This window comes from Phyllobates terribilis, unplaced genomic scaffold (genome assembly GCF_046119375.1).
Source record: "Phyllobates terribilis strain yellow unplaced genomic scaffold, ASM4611937v1 Scaffold_7__3_contigs__length_470593459, whole genome shotgun sequence".
In the NCBI taxonomy this organism is placed as follows: domain Eukaryota; kingdom Metazoa; phylum Chordata; class Amphibia; order Anura; family Dendrobatidae; genus Phyllobates; species Phyllobates terribilis.
The window spans coordinates 19,347,792-19,371,273 of record NW_027362767.1 but is presented as its reverse complement, the minus strand read 5'-3'; the positions used below and the strand labels follow the sequence as shown (position 1 = coordinate 19,371,273).

At 64.3% G+C, this 23,482-nt stretch overlaps 2 protein-coding genes across 2 annotated transcripts in view; one reads left to right on the top strand and one right to left on the bottom strand.

Moving 5' to 3' along the window:
• SPATA7 (spermatogenesis associated 7) overlaps positions 1 to 23,482 on the top strand; it is a 43,651-nt gene that overhangs the window by 15,042 nt on the left and 5,127 nt on the right. Inside the window, exon 9 of the mRNA XM_073638234.1 lies at positions 25 to 69. Coding sequence (XP_073494335.1) covers positions 25 to 69 — 45 coding nt within the window. The remainder of the gene's footprint in view (positions 1 to 24; positions 70 to 23,482) is intronic.
• Positions 427 to 21,711, bottom strand: LOC141153351 (uncharacterized; the record flags this gene model as incomplete). The annotated part of the gene is made up of 6 exons (XM_073638061.1): positions 427 to 790; positions 15,537 to 15,709; positions 20,204 to 20,269; positions 20,500 to 20,554; positions 20,599 to 20,858; positions 21,649 to 21,711. Coding segments are annotated over 6 exons (981 nt in total), but the record flags the coding sequence as incomplete, so codon positions are not given.

Sequence of the window (23,482 nt, the reverse complement as noted above, 5' to 3'; positions counted from 1 at the left end):
ATTACTCCATTGTGTTTCTTTCAGTGAATTAAAGTTAAAGTCCTCGTCGATCTGGAAGATTCGCTCGGAGTAAGTTTTGGGTGCGGTGTAGCAGAGTTCTGTGGTGTTTTGGGGTCTTCCTACTCTTTGGCCACCTGATCTTGTTTTAGCATATGGAGCCCACGGCCACGGTGGTCTAACATTACACCACACAGGAGCATTGAGGGGCATTTACATCAGCCGATTTCAGAGCGATAACCGAGCGCACAGCAAAGATTTGGCAGGAATTGCTGGTTTACTTGTTACCTTACAAAAATGACAAAAGAACATTAATGAGGAGAGAATGGTGATTCGTACCCTTCAGTGGTGAAGCGGCTGCTATGGCGCCTGTGCGCTGAGTGCGGCCGCTGCTGGATGGCAGTGCTGTCCACGTCCCGGGGCGGCGCCTTAATTTAAATGGTATCTGTATTCTCCTGGACCTGCTGCCTGTCGTTTCCCTGTTCCAACATTCGGCCTATGTATCTGAGTCTTGCTGCAGCAAGCACAATAATGTCCTGAGATTGTCCGCGTGCTGCGCAGGGCCTCTGTCTGCGTGCTGCGCAGGGCCTCTGTCCGCGTGCTGCGCAGGGCCTCTGTCCGCGTGCTGCGCAGGGCCTCTGTCCGCGTGCTGCGCAGGGCCTCTGTCCGCGTGCTGCGCAGGGCCTCTGTCCGCGTGCTGCGCAGGGCCTCTGTCCGCGTGCTGCGCAGGGCCTCTGTCTGCGTGCTGTGCAGGGCCTCTGCGTGCTGCGCAGGGCCTCTCCGCCTCTGTCCTCTGAAGAGTTTCATTTTATTAATCAGTACGTGTAGGGGGCTATGGGGCTTCATAATATATACAGTATGGGTGTGCTCCAGTGGAGTGTTGTCTTACTGTGTGGCGCAGTCACGGCCTTAATACTGTGTAGGTGGGCTCTGAGGGGGTGCTATAATACTGTGTAGGTGGGGAGGGGGTGCCGTGGTACTGTGTAGGTGGGCTCTGGGGGGGGCGTGGTACTGTGTAGGTGGGCTCTGGGGGGGGGCGTGGTACTGTGTAGGTGGGCTCTGGGGGGGGCGTGGTACTGTGTAGGTGGGCTCTGGGGGGGGCGTGGTACTGTGTAGGTGGGCTCTGGGGGGGGCGTGGTACTGTGTAGGTGGGCTCTGGGGGGGGGGCGTGGTACTGTGTAGGTGGGCTCTGGGGGGGGCGTGGTACTGTGTAGGTGGGCTCTGGGGGGGGCATGGTACTGTGTAGGTGGGCTCTGGGGGGGGCGTGGTTCTGTGTAGGTGGGCTCGGGGGGGGCGTGGTACTGTGTAGGTGGGCTCTGGGGGGCGTGGTATTGTGTAGGTGGGCTCTGGGGGGGGCGTGGTATTGTGTAGGTGGGCTCTGGGGGGCGTGGTATTGTGTAGGTGGGCTCTGGGGGGGGCGTGGTACTGTGTAGGTGGGCTCTGGGGGGGCGTGGTACTGTGTAGGTGGGCTCTGGGGGGGGCGTGGTACTGTGTAGGTGGGCTCTGGGGGGGGTGTGGTACTGTGTAGGTGGGCTCTGGGGGGGGGGCGTGGTTCTGTGTAGGTGGGCTCTGGGGGGGTGTGGTACTGTGTAGGTGGGCCCTGGGGGGGGGGTGCCGTAATACTGTATGTGGAGGGCTCTGGGGGGGGCGTGGTACTGTGTAGGTGGGCTCTGGGGGGGGCGTGGTACTGTGTAGGTGGGCTCTGGGGGGGGCGTGGTACTGTGTAGGTGGGCTCTGGGGGGGGTGTGGTACTGTGTAGGTGGGCAATGGGGGGGGGTGTGGTACTGTGTAGGTGGGCAATGGGGGGGGGCGTGGTTCTGTGTAGGTGGTCTCTGGGGGGGGCGTGGTACTGTGTAGGTGGGCCCTGGGGGGGGGTGCCGTAATACTGTATGTGGAGGGCTCTGGGGGGGGTGTGGTACTGTGTAGGTGGGCTCTGGGGGGGGCGTGGTGCTGTGTAGGTGGGCTCTGGGGGGGCGTGGTACTGTGTAGGTGGGCTCTGGGGGGCGTGGTACTGTGTAGGTGGGCTCTGGGGGGGGCGTGGTACTGTGTAGGTGGGCTCTGGGGGGGGCGTGGTACTGTGTAGGTGGGCTCTGGGGGGGGCGTGGTTCTGTGTAGGTGGTCTCTGGGGGGGGCGTGGTACTGTGTAGGTGGGCCCTGGGGGGGGCGTGGTACTGTGTAGGTGGGCCCTGGGGGGGGCGTGGTACTGTGTAGGTGGGCTCTGGGGGGGGCATGGTTCTGTGTAGGTGGTCTCTGGGGGGGGCGTGGTACTGTGTAGGTGGTCTCTGGGGGGGGCGTGGTACTGTGTAGGTGGGCTCTGGGGGGGGCGTGGTACTGTGTAGGTGGGCTCTGGGGGGGGGCGTGGTTCTGTGTAGGTGGTCTCTGGGGGGGGCGTGGTACTGTGTAGGTGGGCCCTGGGGGGGTGCCGTAATACTGTATGTGGAGGGATCTGGGCTGCTGTCAGAGTATGGCGCAGACTCCTCCTCACAGTGTTATGGCCATGGAAGAGGTTTTGTAGTGTTGGAAAAGGCTAACATTGACGCGGAGTATTGGACAAGCCTTTTAAGGGGCTCCAACAAAAAGCCACTTTTTTATACTGCACGGGGTCCAATTATTAGACAATCAAGTATTTTGATCATATCCTCATTTTTATGCAGATTTCCCACCTCTGAGCAGCATAAACTTGAATGCTTATTGGATAGCACAAATCTGATGAGGAGTATTTATGTAATGAGGGGGTGTGGCCTCCGGATGCCCCGCCCTTTATCAGGCTGTGCAGAATTATTAGACAGCTTTGTTTTCTTCAGTCCAAATGGGTCAAAAAAGAGATTTACCCGACTGTAAGACTTGTAACAAGTTTTGGACTTTTCAGCTCCTGAAATTGCAGTAAAACCTTTGCTCACGTATTAAGGCGAACAGAGAACAACAAATAGTCACCGGGGACAAAACTGTGAGAAAAAGCTGCCAGATACGAGAAGGGTCAGACCCCAAGAGACCTGCAGTAAGACCGCACTGGAGAAGAACAATGGCTCCATGGAGGGCAGAAATACAAGGGGTTCAGAGACACAGCTGAGGTGAGGAGGCCGAGCCCGACCACCACTGAGCAAGACACAGAAGGACAAGGGGTTCAGAGACCCGGCTGAGGTGAGGAGGCCGAGCCCGACCACCACTGAGCAAGACACAGATGGACAAGGTGCTCAGAGACCCAGCTGAGGTGAGGATGCTGAGCCCGACCACCACCGAGCAAGACACAGAAGTACAAGGGGTTCAGAGACACGGCCGAGGTGAGGAGGCCGAGCCCGACCACCACTGAGCAAGACACAGAAGGACAAGGTATTCAGAGACACGGCCGAGGTGAGGAGGCCGAGCCCGACCACCACCGAGCAAGACACAGAAGGACAAGGGGTTCAGAGACACGGCCGAGGTGAGGAGGCCGAGCCCGACCACCACTGAGCAAGACACAGAAGGACAAGGTGTTCAGAGACACGGCCGAGGTGAGGAGGCCGAGCCCGACCACCACTGAGCAAGACACAGAAGGACAAGGGGTTCAGAGACCCGGCTGAGGTGAGGAGGCCGAGCCCGACCACCACTGAGCAAGACACAGATGGACAAGGTGCTCAGAGACCCAGCTGAGGTGAGGATGCTGAGCCCGACCACCACCGAGCAAGACACAGAAGTACAAGGGGTTCAGAGACACGGCCGAGGTGAGGAGGCCGAGCCCGACCACCACTGAGCAAGACACAGAAGGACAAGGTATTCAGAGACACGGCCGAGGTGAGGAGGCCGAGCCCGACCACCACCGAGCAAGACACAGAAGGACAAGGGGTTCAGAGACACGGCCGAGGTGAGGAGGCCGAGCCCGACCACCACTGAGCAAGACACAGAAGGACAAGGTGTTCAGAGACACGGCCGAGGTGAGGAGGCCGAGCCCGACCACCACTGAGCAAGACACAGAAGGACAAGGTGCTCAGAGACACGGCTGAGGTGAGGAGGCCGAGCCCGACCACCACCGAGCAAGACACAGAAGGACAAGGGGTTCAGAGACCCAGCTGAGGTGAGGAGGCTGAGCCCGACCACCACCGAGCAAGACACAGAAGGACAAGGGGTTCAGAGACACAGCTGAGGTGAGGAGGCTGAGCCCGACCACCACCGAGCAAGACACAGAAGGACAAGGGGTTCAGAGACGCAGCTGAGGTGAGGAGGCTGAGCCCGACCACCACCGAGCAAGACACAGAAGGACAAGCTGTTCAGAGACACGGCTGAGGTGAGGATGCTGAGCCCGACCACCACTGAGCAAGACACAGAAGGACAAGGTGTTCAGAGACACAGCTGAGGTGAGGATGCTGAGCCCGACCACCACTGAGCAAGACACAGAAGGACAAGGTGCTCAGAGACCCAGCTGAGGTGAGGATGCTGAGCCCGACCACCACCGAGCAAGACACAGAAGGACAAGGGGTTCAGAGACACAGCTGAGGTGAGGAGGCTGAGCCCGACCACCACCGAGCAAGACACAGAAGGACAAGGGGTTCAGAGACACGGCCGAGGTGAGGAGGCTGAGCCCGACCACCACCGAGCAAGACACAGAAGGACAAGGGGTTCAGAGACACAGCTGAGGTGAGGAGGCTGAGCCCGACCACCACTGAGCAAGACACAGAAGGACAAGGGGTTCAGAGACACAGCTGAGGTGAGGAGGCCGAGCCCGACCACCACCGAGCAAGACACAGAAGTACAAGGTGTTCAGAGACCCAGCTGAGGTGAGGAGGCCGAGCCCGACCACCACTGAGCAAGACACAGAAGAACAAGGTGTTCAGTGCTCAGACACGGCCGAGGTGAGGAGGCCGAGCCCGACCACCACTGAGCAAGACACAGAAGAACAAGGTGTTCAGAGACACAGCTGAGGTGAGGAGGCCGAGCCCGACCACCACCGAGCAAGACACAGAAGGACGAGGTGTTCAGAGACACAGCTGAGGTGAGGAGGCCGAGCCCGACCACCACTGAGCAAGACACAGAAGTACAAGGTGTTCAGAGACCCAGCTGAGGTGAGGAGGCCGAGCCCGACCACCACTGAGCAAGACACAGAAGAACAAGGTGTTCAGTGCTCAGACACGGCCGAGGTGAGGAGGCCGAGCCCGACCACCACTGAGCAAGACACAGAAGAACAAGGTGTTCAGAGACACAGCTGAGGTGAGGATGCTGAGCCCGACCACCACCGAGCAAGACACAGAAGGACAAGGTGTTCAGAGACACAGCTGAGGTGAGGAGGCCGAGCCCGACCACCACCGAGCAAGACACAGAAGGACAAGGTGTTCAGAGACACAGCTGAGGTGAGGAGGCTGAGCCCGACCACCACCGAGCAAGACATAGAAGTACAAGGTATTCAGTGCTCAGAGACACGGCCGAGGTGAGGAGGCTGAGCCCGACCACCACCGAGCAAGACACAGAAGTACAAGGTATTCAGTGCTCAGAGACACGGCCGAGGTGAGGAGGCTGAGCCCGTCCACCACCGAGCAAGACACAGAAGAACAAGGTGCTCAGAGACACGGCTGAGGTGAGGAGGCCGAGCCCGACCACCACTGAGCAAGACACAGAAGTACAAGGGGTTCAGAGACACGGCCGAGGTTAGGAGGCAGAGCCCGACCACCACTGAGCAAGACACAGAAGTACAAGGGGTTCAGAGACCCGGCTGAGGTGAGGAGGCTGAGCCCGACCACCACCGAGCAAGACACAGAAGGACAAGGTGCTCCGAGACACAGCTGAGGTGAGGAGGCCGAGCCCGACCACCACTGAGCAAGACACAGAAGGACAAGGTGTTCAGTGCTCAGACACGGCCGAGGTGAGGAGGCTGAGCCCGACCACCACCGAGCAAGACACACAAGGACAAGGTGCTCAGAGACATGACCGAGGTGAGGAGGCCGAGGCCGAGCCCGACCACCACTGAGCAAGACACAGAAGTACAAGGTGCTCAGAGACACGGCCGAGGTGAGGAGGCCGAGCCCGACCACCACTGAGCAAGACACAGAAGGACAAGGTACTCTGACACGGCCGAGGTGAGGAGGCTGAGCCCGACCACCACCGAGCAAGATACAGAAGTACAAAGTATTCAGTGCTCAGAGACACGGCCGAGGTGAGGAGGCTGAGCCCGTCCACCACCGAGCAAGACACAGAAGTACAAGGTACTCAGACACGGCCGAGGTGAGGAGGCCGAGCCAGACCACCACTGAGCAAGACACAGAACGACAAGGTACTCAGACACGGCCGAGGTGAGGAGGCTGAGCCCGACCACCACCGAGCAAGACACAGAAGGTCAAGGTGTTCAGCGCTCAGACACGGCCGAGGTGAGGAGGCAAGACACAGGCTGAAACTGAGCACCTTGTACGTCTACCTTACCTGGGCCATGTCTCTGAGCACTGGACTATCACTGAAGATAGGAGGTGAAACATCAAACCTGATAATCTGTCTTGTTCAGATATTTCTTGGCCCAAAGGAATAATGGATATAAGTCTGGACGGAGCATCTGGACGGCCGTGGCTGGATCAGTACTGGGCACAGACCTCCACTTCCCCCTAAGACTCCCAGCGATGTGGAGGTGGCGCTGCTATGGGTAGGATTATTACATTGAAGGTCGTTGGACCTTTTCAGGTAGAAGATGGATCACAGTCATCTCCCAAACCTCCTGCCAGTGGTTAGAAGACACTTTCTTCCAGCAATGGAGCAAGAAAAAGTCAGCGTCTCTCTAGAAAACCAGGACTGTTCTACAGGATAAGTGTTATGCACACGCCCGGGCTAAGCGGCGTGTGCGTGTGATTGGTAGTGATTCCACTGGACCGTGCCGGAGAGTGAATGCCTGGAGGGGCGTGACTAAGTATTCACCCGATCCGACCAGGGTCGCACGACGGCATACGACGCCAGTGCACCAAGGAGGAACCGAGCAGAGGGACCAGGTGCTACTCCAGGACAGACCCCGGACACGGCTGTTGACCCACACAGGGGAATACAGGAACAGGCTGGTAGGCTGGCACACAGACTGGTGGGTATAGGCAGGCACGACTGGTATGCAGGCAGGCGGGTATGCAGGCAGGGGGGTAAAGGCAAGCACAGCTAGAGTGCAGACAGGGAGGCACTAGCAGGTAGGAACACAGGCGGGATAGGACCCAGTACACACCGGGACTCAGGAACAATACAGGCAGAGGGTTACAGGCAAGCACTGCTAGAGTGCAGACAAGGCTGAGCAGGGAGGACAGGGCTCTGTTCACACGGAACAGACAGGAAGGGAAAGACAGAGCCAGATACTCACACAGTACTTGCAGAGAAAACAAGCAGGAGTTAGGTACGAGTTCAGACTCTGCAGAAAAAGGAAGGGAACGGACATAGAGACAAAACAGGTAAAGGACAGGAGAGTGTTCAGACTGGAACTGAGTGTACGGAGGAGACCGACACTGCAGCAGGATACAGGAGCGGGTCAGGGAATACGGCCCCCAGAGAGGCGGAACGAACAGGCAAGGAGCGTGTTCAGACAGGACAGACCAGAAACAGGAGCGGGTCTAGGAAATCGGCCACTAGAAGGCGGAACGAACAGGCAAGGAGCGTGTTCAGACAGGACAGACAAGAGAACACAGAAAGGACTCAGTTCGGACACGGGAACTAATACCGCCAAGCAGGAGACATACAGGACTTAGTTCAGACACGGGAACTAATACCGCCAAGCAGGAGACATACAGGACACAGTTCAGACACGGGAGCTGATACCGCAAAGCAGGAGACATACAGGACTCAGTTCAGACACGGGAACTGATACCGCAAAGCAGGAGACATACAGGACTCAGTTCAGACACGGGAACTGATACAAGAAGCAGGAGACATACAGGACTCAGTTCAGACACGGGAACTGATACAAAAAGCAGGAGACATACAGGACTCAGTTCAGACACGGGAACTAATACCGCAAAGCAGGAGACATACAGGACTAAGTTCAGACACGGGAACTAATACCGCAAAGCAGGAGACATACAGGACTAAGTTCAGACAGGCCTGGAAATACAGCCTCCAGGAAAGGCAGACAAGGAAACAAAGACGGGACCTGGCACCTTCAGAGTGCAAGCACACACTGAAGGAAAACACTATGCTCAGGCAGGGATAGAAGGGAGCTGCTGAGCTATATACCAAGTGACAGACAGCAATAGGCTGAGGACGCACAAGGGGTGTGACCCACCGCAGGTACAAAAGGCAGGAAGTGATCGGGCGCCGCCCTTAAGCAGCAGAAACAGACACAAACAGACAGCATGGAGGGAAGCCAGAGAGACATTCTGGACAGGAGATCAAGTGCGCCCTCTTGCACAGTGGGAGATGGACCACCATGCAAGGACGCCGCCAGGTATGTTACAATAAGGCATCGCAGCATTGAAATCTCCACTGCACAGGGCCAGGAAAGATGGAGAATAATCACCTGACCCCGTCCTCACCAGACCTGAACCGTAATGACAACTTTTAGAGTGACCAAAAACAGTCCATGTCCTGTTTAAGAAGGAGCACGCCTCTCTGAATAGTGTCAGGGAGGCAGAGGTTGATGGTGGCCAAAAAGTTGATAGTTTTAAGTCTTTCACTTATTTAGTCCACTAAGAAACACAGGTTGTTATTGATAAGAAAGGCGGCTTTATATCCATCACTGATACGTTTTTAGACATTTCAAAAAACATATTTTTGAAATGTGTGAAAAATGTTTGTACATTTTTTGGTGCTTCGTTGTTATTTTCAGTGTAACAAATTATTTTTTTCCATCAATTAAAAAAAAAAAAAAAAAAAGTAGTTGTCTACAGGGCTGTGGAGTCGGAGTCGTGAAGTCGGTATAAAATGGACCAACTCCGGCTTCCTAAATATACAATAAATTGGGTACAGTAGTTCAATGCAGTTTGTGGGGAATATTTTTTCATAAGAATTTGGGAAAGTTACGAAATATCCTATAAATGTCTGGATCTAAGGGTCTAGACTTTTAGATGAGATGAATCTGTGGTGCAGTAAATTTATCACTTACACATGATCCATGTATGAGGGAGTCGGAGCCATGGTTGCCTAATAATTCTGCACACACAGGCTTTGTTTCTATTCTACCTTTTCTCTGATTGTTCCTCTCCTGGTTTTGGCTCCCACTCGTGTGAAAAAATACTGACCAATTACTGATAGTGGGGCCGTGGCCTAACACGCTCACGCTCTGGCTCGCTCCCTCTCGCTCACGCTCTGGCTCGCTCCCTCTCGCTCACGCTCTGGCTCGCTCACTCTCGCTCACGCTCTGGCTCGCTCCCTCTCGCTCACGCTCTGGCTCGCTCCCTCTCGCTCACGCTCTGGCTCGCTCCCTCTCGCTCACGCTCTGGCTCGCTCGCTCCCTCTCGCTCACGCTCTGGCTCGCTCGCTCCCTCTCGCTCACGCTCTGGCTCGCTCGCTCCCTCTCGCTCACGCTCTGGCTCGCTCCCTCTCGCTCACGCTCTGGCTCGCTCACGCTCTGGCTCGCTCCCTCACGCTCTGGCTCGCTCCCGCTCTGGCTCGCTCCCTCTCGCTCCCGCTCTGGCTCGCTCCCTCTCGCTCCCGCTCTGGCTCGCTCCCTCTCGCTCCCGCTCTGGCTCGCTCCCTCTCTGGCTCACTCGCTCTGGCTCGCTCCCTCTCTGGCTCACTCGCTCTCTCTCTCGCTCCCGCTCTGGCTCGCGCTCTCTCTCTCGCTCCCGCTCTGGCTCGCTCTCTCTCTCGCTCCCGCTCTGGCTCGCTCTCTCTCTCGCTCCCGCTCTGGCTCGCTCTCTCTCTCGCTCCCGCTCTGGCTCGCTCTCTCTCTCTCGCTCCCGCTCTGGCTCGCTCTCTCTCTCTCGCTCCCGCTCTGGCTCGCTCTCTCTCTCTCGCTCCCGCTCTGGCTCGCTCTCTCTCTCTCGCTCCCGCTCTGGCTCGCTCTCTCTCTCTCGCTCCCGCTCTGGCTCGCTCTCTCTCTCGCTCCCGCTCTGGCTCGCTCTCTCTCTCGCTCCCGCTCTGGCTCGCTCTCTCTCTCGCTCCCGCTCTGGCTCGCTCTCTCTCTCGCTCCCGCTCTGGCTCTCTCTCGCTCCCGCTCTGGCTCGCTCTCGCTCCCGCTCTGGCTCGCTCTCGCTCCCGCTCTGGCTCGCTCTCGCTCCCGCTCTGGCTCGCTCTCTCTCTCGCTCTGGCTCGCTCTCTCTCTCGCTCTCTCTCTCGCTCTCTCCCGCTCTGGCTCGCGCTCTCTCTCTCTCTCTCGCTCTGGCTCGCTCTCTCTCTCTCTCGCTCTGGCTCGCTCTCTCTCTCGCTCTGGCTCGCTCTCTCTCTCGCTCTGGCTCGCTCTCTCTCTCGCTCTCGCTCTGGCTCGCTCTCTCTCTCGCTCCCGCTCTGGCTCGCTCTCTCTCTCGCTCTGGCTCGCTCTCTCTCTCGCTCCCGCTCTGGCTCGCTCTCTCGCTCCCGCTCTGGCTCGCTCTCTCGCTCCCGCTCTGGCTCGCTCTCTCGCTCCCGCTCTGGCTCGCTCTCGCTCTGGCTCGCTCTCTCTCTCGCTCTGGCTCGCTCTCTCTCTCGCTCTGGCTCGCTCTCTCTCTCGCTCCCGCTCTGGCTCGCTCTCTCTCTCGCTCCCTCTCGCTCCCGCTCTGGCTCGCTCCCTCTCGCTCCCGCTCTGGCTCGCTCCCGCTCTGGCTCGCTCCCTTTCGCTCTGGCTCGCTCCCTCTCGCTCACACTCTGGCTCGCTCCCTCTCGCTCACACTCTGGCTCTCTCCCTCACGCTCTGGCTCGCTCACGCTCTGACTCGCTCACGCTCTGGCTCGCTCCCTCACGCTCTGGCTCGCTCCCTCACGCTCTGGCTCGCTCCCTCACGCTCTGGCTCGCTCCCTCACGCTCTGGCTCGCTCTCCCTCTCGCTCACGCTCTGGCTCGCTCCCTCTCGCTCACGCTCTGGCTCGCTCCCTCTCGCTCACGCTCTGGCTCGCTCACGCTCTGGCTCGCTCCCTCTCGCTCCCTCTCTGGCTCGCTCCCTCTCTCGCTCCCGCTCTGGCTCGCTCCCTCTCTCGCTCCCGCTCTGGCTCGCTCTCTCTCTCGCTCCCGCTCTGGCTCGCTCCCGCTCTGGCTCGCTCTCTCTCTCGCTCCCGCTCTGGCTCGCTCTCTCTCTCGCTCCCGCTCTGGCTCGCTCTCTCTCTCGCTCCCGCTCTGGCTCGCTCTCTCTCTCGCTCCCGCTCTGGCTCGCTCTCTCTCTCGCTCTGGCTCGCTCTCTCTCTCGCTCCCGCTCTGGCTCGCTCTCTCTCTCGCTCCCGCTCTGGCTCGCTCTCTCTCTCGCTCCCGCTCTGGCTCGCTCTCTCTCTCGCTCCCGCTCTGGCTCGCTCTCTCTCTCGCTCCCGCTCTGGCTCGCTCTCTCTCTCGCTCCCGCTCTGGCTCGCTCTCCCTCTCGCTCCTGCTCCCTCTCTGGCTCGCTCTCCCTCTCGCTCCTGCTCCCTCTCGCTCCTGCTCCCTCTCTGGCTCGCTCCCTCTCTGGCTCGCTCCCTCTCGCTCCCTCTCTGGCTCGCTCCCTCTCGCTCCCTCTCTGGCTCGCTCCCTCTCGCTCCCGCTCGCTCCCTCTCTGGTTCGCTCCCTCTCGCTCCCGCTCTGGCTCGCTCCCTCTCGCTCCCGCTCTGGCTCGCTCCCTCTCGCTCCCGCTCTGGCTCGCTCCCTCTCGCTCCCGCTCTGGCTCGCTCCCGCTCTGGCTCGCTCCCTCTCGCTCCCTGTCTGGTTCGCTCCCTCTCGCTCCCGCTCTGGCTCGCTCCCTCTCGCTCCCGCTCTGGCTCGCTCCCTCTCGCTCCCGCTCTGGCTCGCTCCCTCTCGCTCCCGCTCTGGCTCGCTCCCGCTCTGGCTCCCTCTCGCTCCCGCTCTGGCTCGCTCCCTCTCGCTCCCGCTCTGGCTCCCGCTCTGGCTCGCTCCCTCTCGCTCCCGCTCTGGCTCGCTCTCTCTCGCTCCCGCTCTGGTTCGCTCTGGCTCGCTCTCTCTCGCTCCCGCTCTGGCTCGCTCTCTCTCGCTCCCGCTCTGGCTCGCTCTCTCTCGCTCCCGCTCTGGCTCGCTCTCTCTCGCTCCCGCTCTGGCTCGCTCTCTCTCGCTCCCGCTCTGGCTCGCTCTCTCTCGCTCCCGCTCTGGCTCGCTCTCTCTCGCTCCCGCTTTGGCTCGCTCTCTCTCGCTCACGCTCTGGCTCGCTCTGGCTCGCTCTCTCTCTCGCTCTGGCTCGCTCTCTCTCTGGCTCCCGCTCTGGCTCGCTCTCTCTCTGGCTCTCTCTCTCTCTCGCTCTCTCTCTGGCTCGCTCTCTCTCTCGCTCCCGCTCTGGCTCGCTCTCTCTCTCGCTCCCGCTCTGGCTCGCTCTCTCTCTCGCTCCCGCTCTGGCTCGCTCTCGCTCTCGCTCGCTCCCTCTCTGGTTCGCTCCCTCTCGCTCCCGCTCTGGCTCGCTCCCTCTCGCTCCCGCTCTGGCTCGCTCCCTCTCGCTCCCGCTCTGGCTCGCTCTCGCTCGCTCCCTCTCTGGTTCGCTCCCTCTCGCTCTCTCTCTGGCTCGCTCTCTCTCTCGCTCCCGCTCTGGCTCGCTCTCGCTCTCTCTCTCGCTCTGGCTCGCTCTCGCTCTCTCTCCCGCTCTGGCTCGCTCTCTCTCTCGCTCCCGCTCCCTCTCGCTCACGCTCCCTCTCGCTCCCTCTCTGGCTCGCTCCCTCTCGCTCCCTCTCTGGCTCGCTCCCTCTCGCTCCCTCTCTGGCTCGCTCCCTCTCTGGTTCGCTCCCTCTCGCTCCCGCTCTGGCTCGCTCCCTCTCGCTCCCTCTCTGGCTCGCTCCCTCTCTGGTTCGCTCCCTCTCTGGTTCGCTCCCTCTCGCTCCCTCTCTGGTTCGCTCCCGCTCTGGTTCGCTCCCGCTCTGGCTCGCTCCCGCTCTGGCTCGCTCCCTCTCGCTCCCGCTCTGGCTCGCTCCCGCTCTGGCTCGCTCCCGCTCTGGCTCGCTCCCTCTCGCTCCCGCTCTGGCTCGCTCGCTCTCGCTCTGGCTCGCTCCCTCTCGCTCTGGCTCGCTCCCTCTCGCTCCCGCTCTGGCTCGCTCCCTCTCGCTCCCGCTCTGGCTCGCTCCCTCTCGCTCCCGCTCTGGCTCGCTCCCTCTCGCTCCCGCTCTGGCTCGCTCCCTCTCGCTCCCGCTCTGGCTCGCTCCCTCTCGCTCCCGCTCTGGCTCGCTCCCGCTCTGGCTCGCTCCCTCTCGCTCCCGCTCTGGCTCGCTCCCTCTCGCTCCCGCTCTGGCTCGCTCCCGCTCTGGCTCGCTCCCTCTCGCTCCCGCTCTGGCTCGCTCCCGCTCTGGCTCGCTCCCTCTCGCTCCCGCTCTGGCTCGCTCCCTCTCGCTCCCGCTCTGGCTCGCTCCCTCTCGCTCCCGCTCTGGCTCGCTCCCTCTCGCTCCCGCTCTGGCTCGCTCCCTCTCGCTCCCGCTCTGGCTCGCTCCCTCTCGCTCCCGCTCTGGCTCGCTCCCTCTCGCTCCCGCTCTGGCTCGCTCCCTCTCGCTCCCGCTCTGGCTCGCTCTCTCTCGCTCCCGCTCTGGCTCGCTCTCTCTCGCTCCCGCTCTGGCTCGCTCTCTCTCGCTCCCGCTCTGGCTCGCTCTCTCTCGCTCCCGCTCTGGCTCGCTCCCGCTCTGGCTCGCTCCCTCTCGCTCCCTCTCTGGCTCGCTCCCTCTCGCTCCCTCTCTGGCTCGCTCCCTCTCGCTCCCTCTCTGGCTCGCTCCCTCTCTGGTTCGCTCCCTCTCGCTCCCTCTCTGGTTCGCTCCCTCTCGCTCCCGCTCTGGCTCGCTCCCTCTCTGGTTCGCTCCCTCTCGCTCCCTCTCTGGTTCGCTCCCTCTCGCTCCCTCTCTGGTTCGCTCCCTCTCGCTCCCTCTCTGGTTCGCTCCCTCTCGCTCCCTCTCTGGTTCGCTCCCTCTCGCTCCCTCTCTGGTTCGCTCCCTCTCGCTCCCTCTCTGGTTCGCTCCCGCTCTGGTTCGCTCCCGCTCTGGCTCGCTCCCGCTCTGGCTCGCTCCCTCTCGCTCCCGCTCTGGCTCGCTCCCTCTCCCTCTCCCTCATGCTCCCTCTCGCTCCCGCTCTGGCTCGCTGCCTCTCTCGCTCCCGCTCTGGCTCGCTGCCTCTCTCGCTCCCGCTCTGGCTCGCTGCCTCTCTCGCTCCCGCTCTGGCTCGCTGCCTCTCTCGCTCCCGCTCTGGCTCGCTGCCTCTCTCGCTCCCGCTCTGGCTCGCTGCCTCTCTCGCTCCCGCTCTGGCTCGCTGCCTCTCTCTCCCGCTCTGGCTCGCTGCCTCTCTCTCCCGCTCTGGCTCGCTCCCTCTCGCTCCCGCTCTGGCTCGCTCTCTCTCGCTCACGCTCTGGCTCGCTCTCTCTCGCTCACGCTCTGGCTCGCTCTCTCTCGCTCCCGCTCTGGCTCGCTCCCTCTCCCTCATGCTCCCTCTCGCTCATGCTCCCTCTCCCTCTCGCTCATGCTCCCTCTCGCTCATGCTCCCTCTCGCTCATGCTCCCTCTCGCTCATGCTCCCTCTCTGGCTCACTCCCTCTCGCTCACGCTCTGGCTCGCTCCCTCTTGCTCACGCTCTGGCTCGCTCCCTCTCTGGCTCGCTCCCTCTCTCGCTCTGGCTCGCTCCCTCTCTCGCTCCCTCTCTCGCTCCCGCTCTGGCTCGCTCCCTCTCTCGCTCCCGCTCTGGCTCGCTCCCTCTCTCGCTCCCGCTCTGGCTCGCTCCCTCTCTCGCTCCCGCTCTGGCTCGCTCCCTCTCTCGCTCCCGCTCTGGCTCGCTCTGGCTCGCTCCCGCTCTGGCTCGCTCCCTCTCTGGCTCGCTCCCTCTCTGGCTCGCTCCCGCTCTGGCTCGCTCCCTCTCTGGCTCGCTCCCGCTCTGGCTCGCTGCCTCTCTCGCTCCCGCTCTGGCTCGCTGCCTCTCTCGCTCCCGCTCTGGCTCGCTGCCTCTCTCGCTCCCGCTCTGGCTCGCTGCCTCTCTCGCTCCCGCTCTGGCTCGCTGCCTCTCTCGCTCCCGCTCTGGCTCGCTGCCTCTCTCGCTCCCGCTCTGGCTCGCTGCCTCTCTCGCTCCCGCTCTGGCTCGCTGCCTCTCTCGCTCCCGCTCTGGCTCGCTGCCTCTCTCGCTCCCGCTCTGGCTCGCTGCCTCTCTCGCTCCCGCTCTGGCTCGCTGCCTCTCTCGCTCCCGCTCTGGCTCGCTGCCTCTCTCGCTCCCGCTCTGGCTCGCTGCCTCTCTCGCTCCCGCTCTGGCTCGCTGCCTCTCTCGCTCCCGCTCTGGCTCGCTGCCTCTCTCGCTCCCGCTCTGGCTCGCTGCCTCTCTCGCTCCCGCTCTGGCTCGCTGCCTCTCTCGCTCCCGCTCTGGCTCGCTGCCTCTCTCGCTCCCGCTCTGGCTCGCTGCCTCTCTCGCTCCCGCTCTGGCTCGCTCCCGCTCGCTCCCTCTCTCGCTCTGGCTCGCTCCCTCTCTCGCTCCCGCTCTGGCTCGCTCCCGCTCTGGCTCGCTCCCTCTCTCGCTCCCGCTCTGGCTCGCTCCCTCTCTCGCTCCCGCTCTGGCTCGCTCCCTCTCTCGCTCTCTCTCTCGCTCTCTCTCTCGCTCCCGCTCTGGCTCCCGCTCTCTCTCTCGCTCCCGCTCTGGCTCCCGCTCTCTCTCTCGCTCCCGCTCTCTCTCTCGCTCCCGCTCTCTCTCTCGCTCCCGCTCTCTCTCTCGCTCCCGCTCTCTCTCTCGCTCCCGCTCTCTCTCTCGCTCCCGCTCTCTCTCTCGCTCCCGCTCTCTCTCTCGCTCCCGCTCTGGCTCCCTCTCTCGCTCCCGCTCTGGCTCGCTCCCTCTCTCGCTCCCGCTCCCTCTCGCTCTGGCTCGCTCCCGCTCCCTCTCGCTCTGGCTCGCTCCCGCTCGCTCTCTCTCTCGCTCCCACTCTGGCTCGCTCTCTCTCTCGCTCCCGCTCTGGCTCGCTCGCTCTCTCTCTCGCTCCCGCTCTGGCTCGCTCCCTCTCGCTCCCGCTCGCTCTGGCTCGCTCCCGCTCCCTCTCGCTCTGGCTCGCTCTCGCTCGCTCTCTCTCTCGCTCTGGCTCGCTCTCGCTCGCTCTCTCTCGCTCCCGCTCTGGCTCGCTCGCTCTCTCGCTCTCTCTCTGGCTCGCTCTCTCTCTCGCTCCCGCTCTGGCTCGCTCTCTCTCTCGCTCCCGCTCTGGCTCGCTCTCCCTCTCGCTCCCTCTCTGGCTCGCTCCCTCTCTGGCTCGCTCCCTCTCTGGCTCGCTCCCTCTCTGGCTCGCTCCCTCTCTGGCTCGCTCCCTCTCTGGCTCGCTCCCTCTCGCTCCCTCTCTGGCTCGCTCCCTCTCTGGTTCGCTCCCTCTCGCTCCCGCTCTGGCTCGCTCCCTCTCGCTCCCTCTCTGGCTCGCTCCCTCTCGCTCCCGCTCTGGCTCGCTCCCTCTCGCTCCCTCTCTGGTTCGCTCCCTCTCGCTCCCTCTCTGGTTCGCTCCCGCTCTGGTTCGCTCCCGCTCTGGCTCGCTCCCTCTCGCTCCCGCTCTGGCTCGCTCCCGCTCTGGCTCGCTCTGGCTCGCTCCCGCTCTGGCTCGCTCTGGCTCGCTCCCGCTCTGGCTCGCTCTGGCTCGCTCCCGCTCTGGCTCGCTCTGGCTCGCTCCCGCTCTGGCTCGCTCCCGCTCTGGCTCGCTCCCGCTCTGGCTCGCTCCCGCTCTGGCTCGCTCCCTCTCGCTCTGGCTCGCTCCCTCTCGCTCTCGCTCTGGCTCGCTCCCTCTCGCTCCCGCTCTGGCTCGCTCCCTCTCGCTCCCGCTCCGGCTCGCTCCCTCTCGCTCCCGCTCCCTCTCGCTCCCGCTCTGGCTCGCTCCCTCTCGCTCCCGCTCTGGCTCGCTCCCTCTCGCTCCCGCTCTGGCTCGCTCCCTCTCGCTCCCGCTCTGGCTCGCTCCCGCTCTGGCTCGCTCCCTCTCGCTCCCGCTCGCTCCCTCTCGCTCCCGCTCTGGCTCGCTCCCTCTCGCTCCCGCTCTGGCTCGCTCCCTCTCGCTCCCTCTCGCTCCCGCTCTGGCTCGCTCCCTCTCGCTCCCTCTCTGGTTCGCTCCCTCTCGCTCCCTCTCTGGTTCGCTCCCTCTCGCTCCCTCTCTGGTTCGCTCCCTCTCGCTCCCTCTCTGGTTCGCTCCCGCTCTGGCTCGCTCCCGCTCTGGCTCGCTCCCTCTCGCTCCCGCTCTGGCTCGCTCCCGCTCTGGCTCGCTCTGGCTCGCTCCCGCTCTGGCTCGCTCTGGCTCGCTCCCGCTCTGGCTCGCTCCCGCTCTGGCTCGCTCTGGCTCGCTCTGGCTCGCTCCCGCTCTGGCTCGCTCTGGCTCGCTCCCGCTCTGGCTCGCTCCCGCTCTGGCTCGCTCCCGCTCTGGCTCGCTCCCTCTCGCTCTGGCTCGCTCCCTCTCGCTCTGGCTCGCTCCCTCTCGCTCCCGCTCTGGCTCGCTCCCTCTCGCTCCCGCTCCCTCTCGCTCCCGCTCTGGCTCGCTCCCTCTCGCTCCCTCTCGCTCCCGCTCTGGCTCGCTCCCGCTCTGGCTCGCTCCCTCTCGCTCCCGCTCGCTCCCTCTCGCTCCCGCTCTGGCTCGCTCCCTCTCGCTCCCGCTCTGGCTCGCTCCCTCTCGCTCCCGCTCTGGCTCGCTCCCTCTCGCTCCCGCTCTGGCTCGCTCCCTCTCGCTCCCGCTCTGGCTCGCTCCCTCTCGCTCCCGCTCTGGCTCGCTCCCGCTCTGGCTCGCTCCCGCTCTGGCTCGCTCCCTCTCGCTCCCGCTCTGGCTCGCTCCCTCTCGCTCCCGCTCTGGCTCGCTCCCTCTCGCTCCCGCTCTGGCTCGCTCCCTCTCGCTCCCGCTCTGGCTCGCTCCCTCTCGCTCCCGCTCTGGCTCGCTCCCTCTCGCTCCCGCTCTGGCTCGCTCCCTCTCGCTCCCGCTCTGGCTCGCTCTCTCTCGCTCCCGCTCTGGCTCGCTCCCTCTCCCTCTCGCTCCCTCTCCCTCTCGCTCATGCTCCCTCTCGCTCATGCTCCCTCTCCCTCTCGCTCATGCTCCCTCTCCCTCTCGCTCATGCTCCCTCTCGCTCCCTCTCCCTCTCGCTCATGCTCCCTCTCGCTCCCTCTCTCTCGCTCATGCTCCCTCTCTGGCTCGCTCCCTCTTGCTCACGCTCTGGCTCGCTCCCTCTCTGGCTCCCGCTCTGGCTCGCTCCCGCTCTGGCTCGCTGCCTCTCTCGCTCCCGCTCTGGCTCGCTGCCTCTCTCGCTCCCGCTCTGGCTCGCTGCCTCTCTCGCTCCCGCTCTGGCTCGCTGCCTCTCTCGCTCCCGCTCTGGCTCGCTGCCTCTCTCGCTCCCGCTCTGGCTCGCTGCCTCTCTCGCTCCCGCTCTGGCTCGCTGCCTCTCTCGCTCCCGCTCTGGCTCGCTCCCTCTCTCGCTCCCGCTCTGGCTCGCTCCCTCTCTGGCTCGCTCCCTCTCTCGCTCCCGCTCTGGCTCGCTCCCTCTCTCGCTCCCGCTCTGGCTCGCTCCCTCTCTCGCTCCCGCTCTGGCTCGCTCCCTCTCTCGCTCCCGCTCTGGCTCGCTCCCTCTCTCGCTCCCGCTCTGGCTCGCTCCCTCTCTCGCTCCCGCTCTGGCTCGCTCCCGCTCTGGCTCGCTCCCGCTCTGGCTCGCTCCCGCTCTGGCTCGCTCCCGCTCTGGCTCGCTCCCTCTCTCGCTCCCGCTCTGGCTCGCTCCCTCTCTCGCTCCCGCTCTGGCTCGCTCCCTCTCCCTCTCGCTCATGCTCCCTCTCGCTCATGCTCCCTCTCCCTCTCGCTCATGCTCCCTCTCCCTCTCGCTCATGCTCCCTCTCGCTCCCTCTCCCTCTCGCTCATGCTCCCTCTCGCTCCCTCTCTCTCGCTCATGCTCCCTCTCTGGCTCGCTCCCTCTTGCTCCCGCTCTGGCTCGCTCCCTCTCTGGCTCCCGCTCTGGCTCGCTCCCGCTCTGGCTCGCTCCCTCTCTCGCTCCCGCTCTGGCTCGCTGCCTCTCTCGCTCCCGCTCTGGCTCGCTGCCTCTCTCGCTCCCGCTCTGGCTCGCTCCCTCTCTCGCTCCCGCTCTGGCTCGCTCCCTCTCTCGCTCCCGCTCTGGCTCGCTCCCTCTCTCGCTCCCGCTCTGGCTCGCTCCCTCTCTCGCTCCCGCTCTGGCTCGCTCCCTCTCTCGCTCCCGCTCTGGCTCGCTCCCTCTCTCGCTCCCGCTCTGGCTCGCTCCCTCTCTCGCTCCCGCTCTGGCTCGCTCCCTCTCTCGCTCCCGCTCTGGCTCGCTCCCTCTCTCGCTCCCGCTCTGGCTCGCTCCCTCTCTCGCTCCCGCTCTGGCTCGCTCCCTCTCTCGCTCCCGCTCTGGCTCGCTCCCTCTCTCGCTCCCGCTCTGGCTCGCTCCCTCTCTCGCTCCCGCTCTGGCTCGCTCCCTCTCTGGCTCGCTCCCGCTCTGGCTCGCTCCCGCTCTGGCTCGCTCCCGCTCTGGCTCGCTCCCTCTCTCGCTCCCGCTCTGGCTCGCTCCCTCTCTCGCTCCCGCTCTGGCTCGCTCCCTCTCTCGCTCCCGCTCTGGCTCGCTCCCTCTCTGGCTCGCTCCCTCTCTCGCTCCCGCTCTGGCTCGCTCCCGCTCTGGCTCGCTCCCGCTCTGGCTCGCTCCCTCTCTCGCTCTCTCGCTCTCTCTCTCGCTCCCGCTCTGGCTCCCGCTCTCTCTCTCGCTCCCGCTCTGGCTCCCGCTCTCTCTCTCGCTCCCGCTCTGGCTCCCGCTCTCTCTCTCGCTCCCGCTCTGGCTCCCGCTCTCTCTCTCGCTCCCGCTCTGGCTCCCGCTCTCTCTCTCGCTCCCGCTCTGGCTCCCGCTCTCTCTCTCGCTCCCGCTCTGGCTCCCGCTCTCTCTCTCGCTCCCGCTCTGGCTCCCGCTCTCTCTCTCGCTCCCGCTCTGGCTCCCGCTCTCTCTCTCGCTCCCGCTCTGGCTCCCGCTCTCTCTCTCGCTCCCGCTCTGGCTCCCGCTCTCTCTCTCGCTCCCGCTCTGGCTCCCGCTCTCTCTCTCGCTCCGGCTCTGGCTCCCGCTCTCTCTCTCGCTCTGGCTCCCGCTCTCTCTCTCGCTCCCGCTCTGGCTCCCGCTCTCTCTCTCGCTCCCGCTCTGGCTCCCGCTCTCTCTCTCGCTCCCGCTCTGGCTCCCGCTCTCTCTCTCGCTCCCGCTCTGGCTCCCGCTCTCTCTCTCGCTCCCGCTCTCTCTCTCGCTCCCGCTCTGGCTCCCGCTCTCTCTCTCGCTCCCGCTCTGGCTCCCGCTCTCTCTCTCGCTCCCGCTCTGGCTCCCGCTCTCTCTCTCGCTCCCGCTCTGGCTCCCGCTCTCTCTCTCGCTCCCGCTCTGGCTCCCGCTCTCTCTCTCGCTCCCGCTCTGGCTCCCGCTCTCTCTCTCGCTCCCGCTCTGGCTCCCGCTCTCTCTCTCGCTCCCGCTCTGGCTCCCGCTCTCTCTCTCGCTCCCGCTCTGGCTCGCTCCCTCTCTCGCTCCCGCTCCCTCTCGCTCTGGCTCGCTCCCTCTCTCTCTCGCTCCCGCTCTGGCTCGCTCGCTCTCTCTCTCTCTCGCTCCCGCTCTGGCTCGCTCCCTCTCTCGCTCCCGCTCGCTCTGGCTCGCTCCCTCTCTCGCTCTCTCTCTCGCTCTCTCTCTCGCTCCCGCTCTGGCTCCCGCTCTCTCTCTCGCTCCCGCTCTGGCTCCCGCTCTCTCTCTCGCTCCCGCTCTGGCTCCCGCTCTCTCTCTCGCTCCCGCTCTGGCTCCCGCTCTCTCTCTCGCTCCCGCTCTGGCTCCCGCTCTCTCTCTCGCTCCCGCTCTGGCTCCCGCTCTCTCTCTCGCTCTGGCTCCCGCTCTCTCTCTCGCTCTGGCTCCCGCTCTCTCTCTCGCTCTGGCTCCCGCTCTCTCTCTCGCTCTGGCTCCCGCTCTCTCTCTCGCTCTGGCTCCCGCTCTCTCTCTCGCTCCCGCTCTGGCTCCCGCTCTCTCTCTCGCTCCCGCTCTGGCTCCCGCTCTCTCTCTCGCTCCCGCTCTGGCTCCCGCTCTCTCTCTCGCTCCCGCTCTGGCTCCCGCTCTCTCTCTCGCTCCCGCTCTGGCTCCCGCTCTCTCTCTCGCTCCCGCTCTGGCTCCCGCTCTCTCTCTCGCTCCCGCTTTGGCTCGCTCCCTCTCTCGCTCCCGCTCCCTCTGGCTCTGGCTCGCTCCCTCTCTCTCTCGCTCCCGCTCTGGCTCGCTCGCTCTCTCTCTCGCTCCCGCTCTGGCTCACTCCCTCTCTCGCTCCCGCTCTGGCTCACTCCCTCTCTCGCTCCCGCTCTGGCTCGCTCCCTCTCTCGCTCTCTCTCGCTCTGGCTCGCTCCCTCTCTCGCTCCCGCTCTGGCTACCGCTCTCTCTCTCGCTCCCGCTCTGGCTCCCGCTCTCTCTCTGGCTCCCGCTCTGGCTCCCGCTCTCTCTCTGGCTCCCGCTCTCTCTCTGGCTCCCGCTCTCTCTCTGGCTCCCGCTCTCTCTCTGGCTCCCGCTCTCTCTCTGGCTCCCGCTCTCTCTCTGGCTCCCGCTCTCTCTCTGGCTCCCGCTCTCTCTCTGGCTCCCGCTCTCTCTCTGGCTCCCGCTCTCTCTCTGGCTCCCGCTCTCTCTCTGGCTCCCGCTCTCTCTCTGGCTCCCGCTCTCTCTCTCGCTCCCGCTCTCTCTCTGGCTCCCGCTCTCTCTCTCTCGCTCCCGCTCTCTCTCTCGCTCCCGCTCTCTCTCTCGCTCCCGCTCTCTCTCTCGCTCCCGCTCTGGCTCCCGCTCTCTCTCTCTCTCGCTCCCGCTCTGGCTCGCTCCCTCTCTCGCTCCCGCTCCCTCTCGCTCTGGCTCGCTCCCTCTCTCTCTCGCTCCCGCTCTGGCTCGCTCGCTCTCTCTCTCGCTCCCGCTCTGGCTCGCTCGCTCTCTCTCTCGCTCCCGCTCTGGCTCGCTCCCTCTCTCTCTCGCTCCCGCTCTGGCTCGCTCCCTCTCTCGCTCTGGCTCGCTCCCGCTCCCTCTCGCTCTGGCTCGCTCCCGCTCCCTCTCGCTCTGGCTCGCCCCCGCTCCCTCTCGCTCTGGCTCGCTCCCGCTCCCTCTCGCTCCCGCTCCCTCTCGCTCTCTCGCTCCCGCTCTGGCTCGCTCTCTCTCTCGCTCCCGCTCTGGCTCGCTCTCTCTCTCGCTCCCGCTCTGGCTCGCTCTCTCTCTCGCTCCCGCTCTGGCTCGCTCTCTCTCTCGCTCCCGCTGTGGCTCGCTCTCTCTCTCGCTCGCTCCCGCTGTGGCTCGCTCGCTCTCTCTCTCGCTCCCGCTCTGGCTCGCTCTCTCTCTCGCTCGCTCCCGCTGTGGCTCGCTCGCTCTCTCTCTCGCTCCCGCTCTGGCTCGCTCTCTCTCTCGCTCCCGCTCTGGCTCGCTCTCTCTCTCGCTCTCTCTCTCGCTCCCGCTCTGGCTCGCTCTCGCTCCCGCTCTGGCTCGCTCTCTCTCTCGCTCCCGCTCTGGCTCGCTCTCTCTCTCGCTCCCGCTCTGGCTCGCTCTCTCTCTCGCTCCCGCTCTGGCTCGCTCTCTCTCTCGCTCCCGCTCTGGCTCGCTCTCTCTCTCGCTCCCGCTCTGGCTCGCTCTCTCTCTCGCTCCCGCTCTGGCTCGCTCTCTCTCTCGCTCCCGCTCTGGCTCGCTCTCTCTCTCGCTCCCGCTCTGGCTCGCTCTCTCTCTCGCTCCCGCTCTGGCTCGCTCTCTCTCTCGCTCCCGCTCTGGCTCGCTCTCTCTCTCGCTCCCGCTCGCTCGCTCACGCTCTGGCTCGCTCTCTCTCTCGCGCACGCTCTGGCTCGCACGCTCTGGCTCGCTCTCTCTCTCGCGCACGCTCTGGCTCGCTCTCTCTCGCGCACGCTCTGGCTCGCACGCTCTGGCTCGCTCTCGCTCTCTCTGGCTCGCACGCTCTGGCTCGCTCTCTCTCGCTCACGCTCTGGCTCGCTCGCTCTGGCTCGCTCTCTCTCGCTCAAGCTCCGGCTCGCTCTCTCTCGCTCAAGCTCCGGCTCGCTCTCTCTCGCTCAAGCTCCGGCTCGCTCTCTCTCGCTCAAGCTCCGGCTCGCTCTCTCTCGCTCAAGCTCCGGCTCGCTCTCTCTCGCTCAAGCTCCGGCTCGCTCTCTCTCGCTCAAGCTCCGGCTCGCTCTCTCTCGCTCAAGCTCCGGCTCGCTCTCTCTCGCTCAAGCTCCGGCTCGCTCTCTCTCGCTCAAGCTCCGGCTCGCTCTCTCTCGCTCAAGCTCCGGCTCGCTCTCTCTCGCTCAAGCTCCGGCTCGCTCTCTCTCGCTCAAGCTCCGGCTCGCTCTCTCTCGCTCAAGCTCCGGCTCGCTCTCTCTCGCTCAAGCTCCGGCTCGCTCTCTCTCGCTCAAGCTCGCTCTCGCTCGCTCTCTCAAGCTCGCTCTCGCTCGCTCTCTCTCGCTCTCTCTCGCTCGCTCTCTCTGGCTCGCTCACGCTCTGGCTCGCTCTCTCTCGGCTTTTCTTTACTCTGGGGAATTCACTGCAGGTGTAGACGCCATTAACCCTTCACCTCTTT